This window comes from Urocitellus parryii, chromosome 1, assembly GCF_045843805.1.
Source record: "Urocitellus parryii isolate mUroPar1 chromosome 1, mUroPar1.hap1, whole genome shotgun sequence".
NCBI lineage: Eukaryota > Metazoa > Chordata > Mammalia > Rodentia > Sciuridae > Urocitellus > Urocitellus parryii.
In genome coordinates, this window is record NC_135531.1 from 256,865,053 (window position 1) to 256,877,498 (window position 12,446).

Sequence of the window (12,446 nt, forward strand, 5' to 3'; positions counted from 1 at the left end):
TTTTTTTTTGCTTTTTCAACTGCTCATGGTATATTCCTATGTGTGATGAATGTGAAAAAATATATCCTTAATCTTAAGAGAAATGTGGTCTCTGAATCCTTTTCTGGTTACAGGGTTTCCAGTGGCATTTGTTGTGGCCTGGGCTGTGGTGCGAGCAACTCTGGCTGATGCCAGGTGAGTGAAAAAAAAAAAAAAGTTCCACAAGAATGGGAAGTTAGACTCCTTGTATGTATAATACGTCAAAATACATTCTACTGTCATACTGTCATGTATAACTAAAAAGAACAACAACCAAAAAAAAAAAAAAGAAGAAGAGGAGGAGGAGGAGGAGGAAGAGGAGGAGGAGGAGGACGGGGAGGAGGACCTCAGGTTAGGAGGAGGAGGACCTCAGGTTAGGAGGAGGAGGACCACCACCTCAGGTTTGGAGGAGGAGGAGGAGGACCACTTCAGGTTTCCTCCAGACTCAGATGTTCTGCTTAGAATCCATACTGGCTGCTCTTCTTCATGCCATTGTCCTTTAGGGATGTCCTGTGGGAAGTTGCCTTGACCCCATGGTAGTCCCCAATACGGTACTCACAAACTGTCCATCCCACAGGTCACAGATCAGATTAGATGCCAAAACTCCATGGTTTATGAAGTCAGTTAAAACATACTGTGAGGAGCAAAGGGAAAGGAGGTTAAGGGGGACACACTTAGCATATGGGGTGAGCAGGTGGAGGGATCCCACTACCTGAGTTGTGGGAGAGGCAAGGCTCATGCGTCCTCGGCCTTCCTCACTGGTTGTTATGAGGACCAGAAATAAGGCCATGAGAGTGTGGCCAGGGCACCCAGAGAGAAAGTGCTCTGGGCCAGTGACACCTACTTACGGTGTCAGAGACACGGGCCAAGGACACTGGCCATAGCTATCCCTTCCCAATTGACCTCTGAGCAGCTCTGGGATTTATTTTTATTTTGGGGGGCAAAGGACATATGAGAATGTTTTTCACCCATCAGTGGCTAAATTAAGACCTCAAGAATATTGAGTCCTTCCTGTCTACCAGGAATGGTCGGTGTCTCTTGTCTGTTTAATATCATGAAGGTTGAGTGCCCTGTTGTCTCATACGTCCTTAGTACCTGACGGTGACACATAAATGCTCTGTGTACTAATCACTTATCTATATTTAATGAAAATTATAGGTTTCATCCATCTCATTTGTTCTCTTCTAATAGTAGAAGCCTTGGTCACAGAATACAGTTTAACATCCAGGGATTGTACGTGTGGTATACCTTTCATGATAGCAGTTCCAGCTTCAGCTCTTTGGGAGCTTTTCTTTAATTTGAACCAATGTGTTTGTTTTGGATTGCCAGCTATTTCCTTCAGAAATTAGTTTATCTGCTGAGCACTGGGAAAAAAAAAGCCACATTATGGGAGCACCTGAGCTTTTTAAAGAACGTGCCATGATCTGCTCCTGAAGATCTGAACACTCCTGGCCACTGTCTTAGGTGTCGCTTCTCTCAATTCCAAGACTTATTGGCTTCATTTTTCTTTTTGGTACTCGGGATTGAACTCAGGGGTGCTTAAACACTGAGCCACATCCTCAGCCTTGTTTTGTATTTTATTTAGAGACAGGGTCTCACTGAATTGCTTAGGCCCTCACTAAGTTGCTGAGGCTGGCTTTGAACCCACGATCCTCCTGTGTCCAGCTATCCAAGCTGCTGGGATTACAGGATACCTGGCCTCGTTATACTATTTGGATTTGTCTACCATGGGCAAATTGGATTCATATTTTCTATGTTATTATTATTATTGCTATGTTTACACAGGGATGTGAGGGATCTCAAAGACAACTCGCAGCATCTGTTATTTGATTCTTAGGGGAGGGAGGTTGAGTCAGTAAGTAGGTACTATTGAGGCTACAGTAATCACATTCTGAGATGTGTAACTGTGTAATTGTGTTTTAGAGATGGTAGGATCTAAGGTATTTTCTGGTCCAACACTAATTTTAGACATAAATAAAATGAGACCCAGAGACATCATGACACCTTCTCAGAGCACACCACCAGCTTTTAAGCAGAATTTTTGACTTATTCACTCATTTAACATGTATTCTAGGCCTTTACCACAGGAAAGCATGTATACTCACAATTCATTTTATATTGATTTAGATATTTAGCTTTCTTTTTTCTCATTTTCTTCCTTAAAGGTTACAAATTAATTTTGAAACATTAAAATCACAAGTCTTTACTGAAAAAGAAGCAATATAAATTTATTTTTTTGAGGTCACAATTCATTAAGCACATAAAATGTTACAAAATATAACTGATGCTAAATATTTCTTTAAAACAAGTGAATTAATGTGAATGTTAAATATAAGTTAGATCATGTGGCTCTGCTGTGCAGAATATTTCACTTTTCTTCTTCCTTACTCAGAATAAATCTTGAATTCTACAGTACTCTCATTTGAGAAATATGAGTGAAGGGATCATTTTATATTTTATTTTGCACATAAACTATATTACTACTTATTTCATGATTTCAAAAAGAAAAGAAAGCTTTTTAGTTTTCTTTGGGTGAAACCTGACTTACATAAAGAGTACGTCACAAAGCTCAGCTGAAGAGAACAGACTTCACAGCTCTCCGAAGAATGGATGGGTTCACCCTCGTGACTTGTGCATCTGAGACTCAACTTCTTCTGGCTTAGCTTTTCAAAGCTAGAACTTTGGTTTTGTCCACATTGTGGCCATTCAGAGATAAGCAGATTGAACCCAGTTCTAAAAGATATTATAAATGCTATTGAATATATGTAGAAGTTCCTTCCCATTCTAAAATGCCATTGAGAGTGGGACTTAGCTGAGGGAGGCTGAGATAATTCAATAGCTTAGGCAGGATAATAAACTTAGAGTGAATAATTTGACACTCTTTCTTTCTTTCTTTCTTTCTTCTTATGAAAGCAGCAACACCATACAGATGCCCTTATTCCCTTCTCCTTGCCTCCTTCAAAGGAGACCATAACACTAATGAATGCGGAACCTGGAGCTTCTTTGCCATGTTTTTGTTTTACCATTCAGGAGGAGAGGTTACTGGTGACGAGTTCTGCTCCCTCACATGTTGAAGTATAGCGTTAGAGCAGCATGCCAAGGCAAGCGTGTAAAGTAGGGTTTATTTAAAAAGGGGTAACATAGACTTCTCCCAGGAGGGAGAAGGGGGTCATAGCTGTTATCCTGGTATTCCAAGAAGTGAGGGTGTTCTGCCTTTTTTATATGTCCTAGGCTTCCTTTGTTACCTGCTCTCTTCCCCTTATCTCTCTCCATCCTGCATAGATTCCCAGGAGATGCTCAGGGGTAGGATGGCCAAAAGATGAGAAGCAGATGGACAGGGGGAACAGCCCAGGACACATTAGCTAACAACTTTTACAACTCTCTCTGGGAAGGGACAATTCCTGAGACCTGTTACCTTAGCAATGGATTGGTGCAGAGGCAGGTTATCTTAGGGTGGAGGAAGGGCTCTGAAGGCATTAATATGTCAATCCCTCAGGGATGGCCTCCAATTTTCTGGACACAAATTGGCCTCCTTGATCTATTTGAACTGATTTCCCTATTTATACTGACTGCCTCTTTTAATTCTGGCTTCATGGTGGGGCTTCTGATGAGAAGATACTCTAACGTCTGCATAGGCTCTGGGGTTGGGCTTCTCTTTAAAAAACTTTTATTTCTTTTAAATGTTTTTATTAGTGCATTATAGTTATTCATAATAGTGGGATTCATTTTGTCATTTATAAATGCATATAATCTAGTTTTCTCCAATTCTGTCTCTAGTACTTCTCTTGTTCTTCCCTTCTTTCCTCCCCCTTGATCCCTACCTCTATTCTAATGCTATGTTTTCTATTTTCAAGATTCCATCTTTCGTTTCTTTCTCTCTAGCTTTACATGAGAGAAAACATTTGACCCTTGACTGTCTGAGTCTGGTTTATTTCACTTAGTGTCCTTGATGTTCTCCAGTTACATCCATTTACCAGCAGATAACATCATTTCATTCTTATTCGTGACTGAGTAAAATTTCATTGTGTTTCTATACTACATTTTCTTTATCCATTGTCTGTTGATGGACACCTAGACTGGTTCCTTAATTGCCTATTGTGAATTGTGCTGCTATAAACATTGGTATGCATGTATCATTATAGTATGCTGATTTTAGTTCTTTTGGATAGATTTCAAGGAGTAGGATAGCTGGACTGTAAGATGGTCCCACTTCTAGTCTTTTGAGGAGTCTCCATACTACTTTCAAAGTGGTTGTATTAATTTGTAGTCCCACCAACAATGTTAAGTGTACTTTCCACACATCCTCGTCAGGAATCATTTGTATTCTTGGGGTGATTGTCATTACAACTGGGGTGAGATGAAATCTGAGTGTAGTTTTGATTTGCATCTTCCTGATCACTTAGGATGTTGAACATTTTTTAACATATATTTGTTGGCAATTTGTATTTCTTCTTTTGAGAAATGCCAATTTAGACCTTTTGTCATTTATTGAGTGAGTGAGTTGTAAGGCTGTTCCTCCCTCCCTCCCTCCCTCCCTTTCTTCATTCCTTTTTCTTCTTTCCTTCCTTTCTTTTCTTTTCTTTTCTTTTCTTTTCTTTTCTTTTCTTTTCTTTTCTTTTCTTTTCTTTTCTTATCCTCTCCTCTCCTCTCCTCTCCTCTCCTCTCCTCTCCTCTCCTCTCCTCTCTTCTTTTCTCTTCTCTTCTCTTTTCTTTTCAACCAGGGATTTAGCCCAGGGGCACTTAACCTCTGAGCCACATCCCCAGCCCCACATTTTTTGGTATTTTTTAATTTAGAGACAGGATCTCACTGAGTTGCTTAGCGCTTTGCTAAGTTGCTAAGGCTGGCTTTGAATTTACAATCCTCCTCCCTCAGCCTCTGGAGCTGCTGGGATTACAGGTATGTGCCATTGCATCCAACGTGTGTGTGTGTGTGTGTGTGTGTGTGTGTGTGAGTGTGTGTGTGTTTTGATGTTCAGTTTTTTTTGAATTCTTCATACATTCCGGATATTAATCCTCTAGTGGCAAAGAATTTCTTCCATTCTGTAGGTTCTCTCTTCATGCTCTTGTTTTCTTTGATGTACCAAAGCTTTTCAATTTGATGCCATCCCACTTGTTGATTCTTGGATTTATTTCTTGAGCTTTTGAAGTCTTATTAATTAAGGAAGTCAGTATGTGTGCCAATATATTGGAGTGTTGCCCCTGTGTTTTCTTCTAGCAGTTTCACTGTGTCTGGTCTACTTCCTAGGTGTTTGATACACTGTAAGTGGGTTTTCATTCAAGGTAAGAGATGGGGAGCTAGTTTCATTCTTCTACAATGGATATCCAGTTTGGGGTGCTGGACTCCTCTTGCCTTCTCTACTCTTACTGATTGTCAGTTGTGGAGAGAATGCAGTATTCAATTAAGTCAATTCACTGGGTTCCTCTGGCAGAATCAGTGCATCTATTTCCAACCCTGATGTAGAAAATTCTTTTTTTTTTTCTAGTCGTACATTTGTGCTTCATACCCCATCCTTCAGAATGGCATTTTCCAGCTAAAGTGTATTTTAAAAACTCTGAACAGAGATTTATGTAAACGAACATAGTGTGAGGTAGGGCATCGAAAAACTAATTAAAAACAAGGATTTGTAGCAGTTTCTTTAAAAGGTATAAAATCTCAGTTGCCTATGTTATATCAAAGGGTAAATTTGAAACGTTGACACTGAAAACCACCAAAATCAAGGTTTTCAAGGTAGCTGATTTTGACTTTCTAAATACAAGTTTTTTTTAAGAACTAGAATTGCATAATTGAATCTCATTGTGTTCGGAGGCATCATTCTGAAGTGTCATCCAAGTGAAGCAAGGACTGTGAAGTTATTATCAAATGTCAAGAAATGTATGGCATCCAAAAGCCTTGTAGCTAGTAAATCAGTGTTTAGTTTATTATTCAGACAGTACATTTGCCACTTTCCTTATAGAAAAAAAGCTTTTTAGGGTAGTATGTTACATATTTTGCACAAGTCTAACAATATCTTTTGTCTTTTTGATCTGGTTGAGTAATGTGAAAAATAGATGTCTGTACAAATGGAAGGAAATGTTCAATAACGTGAAATTTCTGTGCCTCGGGTTTCTATGTCATTCAAACATTAACTTCATCCACTTTGCATATTTCCACTGGAGTGGACCAGAATTACACTTTGGGGTGGGGTCTGCTTGATTTCTATGATACATTATTGCAATGGAATATATGACTTATCTGACAAGTGTGCTGTATGACTGATCTCTCTTGGCACTGATATAGAAATTTATATATAGGTGTGCTAGCTTGGGGTTACTATAGCAAAATACCTGAAATAATCAACTTTAAAAGGGGAGGAGGTTATTTTGACTCATGGGTTCAGTTGTGGTTGCTCAGCCCTGTTGGTTTGGGCCTGTGGTGGCACAGTACACCATGGTGAGAGCATGTGGAGAGGAGGCTGCTCATCTTGGAGCCTGGGAAGTAAAAAGAGAGAGAGAGAGAGAGAGAGAGAGAGAGAGAGAGAGAGGGAGGGAGGGAAGGAGGGAGGGAGGAGGGATTGGGGTCCTAATAGCTCATAAAGGACATGCCCCTAATAGCCTAACTTCCTTCCATTTGGCCCTGCCTCCTGGGACAACCTTTTAAGAGATAGTCAAGATCCAAACTACAGCAATAGAGGAAAATAAGCATGTAACTTCTGTATTTGTTTTATATTCATATAGTTTCTGTATTTGTTTTATATTAATATATTCATAAATACAAAAACTCATCAATTTCATTTCACTAAACAAGCTAATTTTTATTTCTATGGCAAGAATAGTCAGCATTTAGCTTTTTGTTGCGTTTTCCTGGATAAGAATGATTTGCCTTCTTGTCAGAAACACTAGAAGCACATTCAATAAGGCAGTAAAAGATGTTATCTATAAGAGGAAAGGACAAAGGAAGACAGCCACAGGAGAGACCAGACATCTCAATGTCTGCCTTTTTGCATATTTTGATTTTTGAAATGAGAACATATTAGATTAAACTTTAAGAAATTGTTAGGTGTGTATGGAAGAATATTCCTGTAAGACATTGTTGAAAAAGTTTTATTATTCATAACTTGTTCACAAACAAAATGTAACTTATTTATTAATTAAAAAATTATCATTATATCCTCAGAATTTCTTGATATTATTTACTGTTCGTACAGACACTGCTGTGTTTTCTCCAAGGAGAAATAAATAGAAAGGTGTTATTAATGTGTTTTTAATTTAAAAAAACTGTTTAAATTGATACATTGGAGTTTTAAGTGGAGCTAGATTTCTTTTTTAAAATTAAAACTACTCTGTGCTCTTCATTCCAGTGTGTAAGACCTTTCTTCAGTTCAATTTAGATGGGGTGAGACTGAGACAAACTTACCTCAGATTTCATTTATGTCAATGCAAGCCAATGAATATTTGTTGATTATCTACCTATTATGTACTTTTCTAGGCACTTGTAATACCTCACTACACAAAAGCAGTAGCGATGCCTACCCGTATAGAACTTGAATTTTAGTTAGTAATCATAAAGTAAGTATAAGAAATAGATAAATTATGTGGTATTTTTATTAAGTGCTGCTAAGACAATTTTTAAAAAATTCAATATAAAAATTATGGATGATATACAAAATAAACATTGTCAAAGCTTTTTAAAATCCTTATTAAATGAAGGAGCTCATAAAATGTCATAATTGGTTCAAAACAGAAATCAAAGAACAACATGTTCATATTCAGGAAAACAAATGCTGAAAATTTACAAATTTACAAAATAAATACAAAAACTCATCAATTCCATTTCACTGAACAAGCTAATTTTTATTTCTATGGCAAGAATAGTCAGCTTTCAGCTTTTTGTTGCATTTTCCTGGATAAGAGTGATTTGCTTTCTTGTCAGTGTCCTACAATTTATGAACTCACAAAATAAATAACGTCTGATAGAATGAAAAATTTCTCAACAAGATGTAATATTATATTTCAATAGTAGTAGAAGCAAAGTATAAATTGTACCACATTTAGAAGACTGTACTTGATGTGGCTCTACAAACAAGGTTTTGACTCTGGTCACTATGAAAGTAATATGTTAACATTTAGAATACCCTGCTTATGTAAGGGCCATTTAAAGCATGAAATCAGGACTGTGACACGTTCTTTCACTAGTTTGGATGTTTCAAGATTTTTTTCATCTCTTTGTCTCCTTAATCAGAAGCTTAGGGCTAGAGATTTTGGTAAAACTGAAATGTTACTTAATTTTTATTACCTTTTGCTTTGCCAAATTTATTCATGAAAATCCCTTTTCATATTTCAGGTGCTGGGAACTTAGTGCGGGAGACAGGTGGATTTATCAAGCTCCAATCTTAGCAGCTATTGGGGTAAGTTGAAAAGCTTGTATAATTTTTTTTAAAGGTGAATAATTAAACTGCTGCTAAAACCCAGAGAAAATTTGTCTGTCCTGATAGTCTGTAATAGGTTTGGGAAACTCTCTCATGTATAACAATAGCTTTTGGAAGAGTTGGGTTGGGGATCAGACCCTGATTTGTGGTAAACATTGAGACCCATACAGAAATCATGGGTCCTTTTAAGCATTTGGGAACAGTTCCAAGATTTCAATATATTTATGAATATATATATATATATATATATATATATTCATATATAAGAATATATTTTTTTTCAGAAGATTGTAATTTTCTTTCCCCTCTTTAGCTATTTTTTTCCTTTTTTTATTTTATTATTGGTCGTTCAAAACATTACATAGTTCTTAATACATCATATTACATGGTTTGATTCAAGTGGGTTATGAACACAGATTGCTGTATCACATCAGTTACCCTTCCATTGATTGACATATTGCCTTTCTAGTGTCTGATGTATTCTGCTGTCTGTCCAATTCTCTACTATCCCCCCTCCCCTCCCCTTTCTCTCTCTACCCCTTCTACTGTAAATCATTTCTTCCATTTGTATTATCTTGTCTTACCCTTCCTTTCCTCTTATATGTCATTTTGTATAACTCTGAGGATTGCCTTCCATTTCCATGCGATTTCCCTTCTCACTCCCTTACCCTCCCAACTCTCATCCCTGTTTAATGTAAATCTTCTTCTCAAGCTCTTCGTCCCTACCCTGTCCTTGTTTACTCCCCTTATATCAAAGGAGTCATTTGGTATTTGTTTTTTAAAGATTGACTAGCTTCACTTAGCATAATCTGCTCTAATGCCATCCATTTCCCTCCAAATTCTATGATTTTGTCATTTTTTAATGCAGAGTAATACTCCATTGTGTATAAATGCCACATTTTTTTTATCCATTCATCTATTGAAGGGCATCTAGGCTGATTCCACAGTCTTGCTATCGTGAATTGTGCTGCTATGAACATCGATGTAGCAGTGTCCCTGTAGCATGCTCTTATTAGGTCTTTAGGGAATAGACCGAGAAGGGGAATAGCTGGGTCAAATGGTGGTTCCATTCCCAGCTTTCCAAGAAATCTCCATACTGCTTTCCAAATTGGCTGCACCAATTTGCAGTCCCACCAGCAATGAACAAGAGTGCCCTTTTCCCCGCATCCTCTCCAGCACTTATTGTTGTTTGACTTCCTAATGGCTGCCAATCTTACTGGAGAGAGATGGTATCTTAGGGTAGTTTTGATTTGCATTTCTCTGACTGCTAGCGATGGTGAGCATTTTTTCATGTACTTATTGATTGATTGCATGTCCTCCTCTGAGAAGTGTCTGTTCAGGTCCTTGGCCCATTTATTGATTGGGTTATTTGTAATCTTATTGTCTAATTTTTTGAGTTCTTTGTATATTCTGTTTATTAGGGCTCTATCTGAAGTGTGTGGAGTAAAGATTTGTTCCCAGGATGTAGGCTCCCTGTTTATCTCTCTTATTGTTTCTTTTGCTGAGAAAAAACTTTTTAGTTTGAGTAAGTCCCATTTGTTGATTCTAGTTGTTAACTCTTGCGCTATGGGTGTCCTATTGAGGAATTTGGAGCCCGATCCCACAGCATGTAGATCATAACCAACTTTTTCTTCTATCAGATGCCGTGTCTCTGATTTAATATCAAGCTCCTTGATCCATTTTGAGTTAACTTTTGTGCATGGCGAGAGATAGGGATTCAGCTTCTTTTTGATGCAAATGGATTTCCAGTTTTCCCAGCACCATTTGTTGAAGATGCTATCCTTCCTCCATTGCATGCTTTTAGCCCCTTTATCAAATATAAGATAGTTGTAGTTTTGTGGATTGGTTACTGTGTACTCTATTCTGTACCATTGGTCCACCCGCCTGTTTTGGTACCAGTACCATGCTGTTTTTGTTACTATTGCTCTGTAGTATAGTTTGAAGTCTGGTATCGCTATACCGCCTGATTCACACTTCCTGCTTAGCATTGTTTTTGCTATTCTGGGTCTTTTATTATTCCATATGAATTTCATGATTCTTTTATCTATTTCTACAAGATATGCTGTTGGGATTTTGATTGGCATTGCATTGAACTTATAGAGAACTTTTGGTAATATCGCCATTTTGATGATGTTAATTCTGCCTATCCATGAGCAGGGTATATTTTTCCATCTTCTAAGGTCTTCTTCTATATCTTCCTTTAGTTCTGTAATTTTCATTGTATAAATCTTTCACCTCTTTTGTTAGGTTGATTCCCAAGTATTTTATTTTTTGGGGGGATATTGTGAATGGAGTAGTTGTCCTCATTTCCGTTTCAGAGGATTTGTCGCTGATATACAGGAATGCCTTTGATTTATGCGTGTTGATCTTATATCCTGCCACTTTGCTGAATTCATTTATTAGCTCTAATAGCTTCTTTGTAGACCCTTTTGGGTCTGCTAGGTATAGAATCATATCATCTGCAAATAGTGATAATTTAAATTCTTCTTTTCCTATTTTTATGCCTTTAATTTCTTTCGTCTGCCTAATTGCTCTGGCCAGTGTTTCGAGGACTATGTTGAACAGAAGTGGTGAGAGAGGGCATCCCTGTCTTGTACCCGATCTTAGAGGGAATGCCTTCAATTTTTCTCCATTCAGAATGATGCTGGCCTGTGGCTTATCATAGATTGCTTTTACAATGTTGAGGTATGATCCAGTTATCCCTAATTTTTCTAGAGTTTTGAACATAAAGGGATGCTGTACTTTGTCGAATGCTTTTTCTGCATCTATCGAGATGATCATATGGTTCTTATTTTTAAGTCTATTAATGTGGTGAATAACATTTATTGATTTCCGTATATTGAACCAGCCTTGCATCCCAGGGATGAATCCTACTTGATCATGGTGTATAATTTTTTTGATATGTATTTGAATCCGATTCGCCAGAATTTTATTAAGGATTTTTGCGTCAAGGTTCATTAGAGATATTGGTCTGTAGTTTTCTTTCTTTGAAGTGTCTTTGTCTGGTTTCGGAATCGGTGATGTTGGCCTCGTAGAATGAATTTGGAAGTTCTCCATCTTTTTCTATTTCCTGAAATAGGTTGAAAAGTATTGGTGTTAGTTCCTCTTTAAAGGTTTTGTAAAACTCTGCTGTATACCCATCCGGTCCTGGGCTTTTCTTAGTTGGTAATCTTTTGATGGTTTCTTCTATTTTCTCTATTGTTATTGGTCTGTTTAGGTTGTCTATATCCTCCTGCCTCAATCTGGGCAGATTGTATGACTTAAGAAATTTATCGATGCCTTCACTATCTTCTATTTTATTGGAGTATAAGGATTCAAAATAATTTCTGATTATCTTCTGTATTTCTGAAGTGTCTGTTGTGATATTGCCTTTTTCATCCCGTATGCTAGTAATTTGGGTTCTCTCTCTTCTTCTCTTCGTTAGCATGGCTAAGGGTCTGTCAATTTTATTTATTTTTTCAAAGAACCAACTTTTAGTTTTGTCAATTTTTTCAATTGTTTCTTTTGTTTCAATTTCATTAATTTCAGCTCTGATTTTAATTATTTCTTGCCTTCTACTTCTTTTGCTGTTGTTTTGCTCTTCTTTTTATAGGATTTTGAGATGAAGTATGAGATCATTTATTTGTTGGTTTTTTCTTTTTTTGAGGAATGAACTCCAAGCAATGAATTTTCCTCTTAGAACTGCTTTCAATGTGTCCCATAGATTCCGATATGTTGTGTCTGTGTTTTCATTTAACTCTAGGAAGTTTTTAATTTCCTCCTTGATGTCTTCTAAAACCCATTGATCATTCAGCAACCTATTGTTCATTCTCCAAGTGATGCTTGATTTTTCCTTCCTTCTTTTATCGTTGATTTCCAGTTTCATTCCATTGTGATCAGATGAGATGCATGGTATTATCTCTACCCCTTTATATTGTCTAAGAGTTGCCCTGTGACATAATATATGGTCTATTTTTGAGAAGGTTCCATGTGCTGCTGAGAATAAAGTGTAGCTACTTGATGTTGGGTGGTATAGTCTATATA

The 12,446-nt window shown here is 37.3% G+C and overlaps 1 protein-coding gene across 1 annotated transcript in view; it reads left to right on the forward strand.

Annotated features, from left to right (window-relative positions):
* The window catches only part of Pth2r (parathyroid hormone 2 receptor), a 106,928-nt gene that overhangs the window by 52,757 nt on the left and 41,725 nt on the right, over positions 1-12,446 (forward strand). Inside the window, exons 10-11 of the mRNA XM_077795092.1 lie at positions 114-174; positions 8,339-8,402. Of these exons, the coding sequence (XP_077651218.1) occupies positions 114-174; positions 8,339-8,402 (125 nt within the window). The remainder of the gene's footprint in view (positions 1-113; positions 175-8,338; positions 8,403-12,446) is intronic.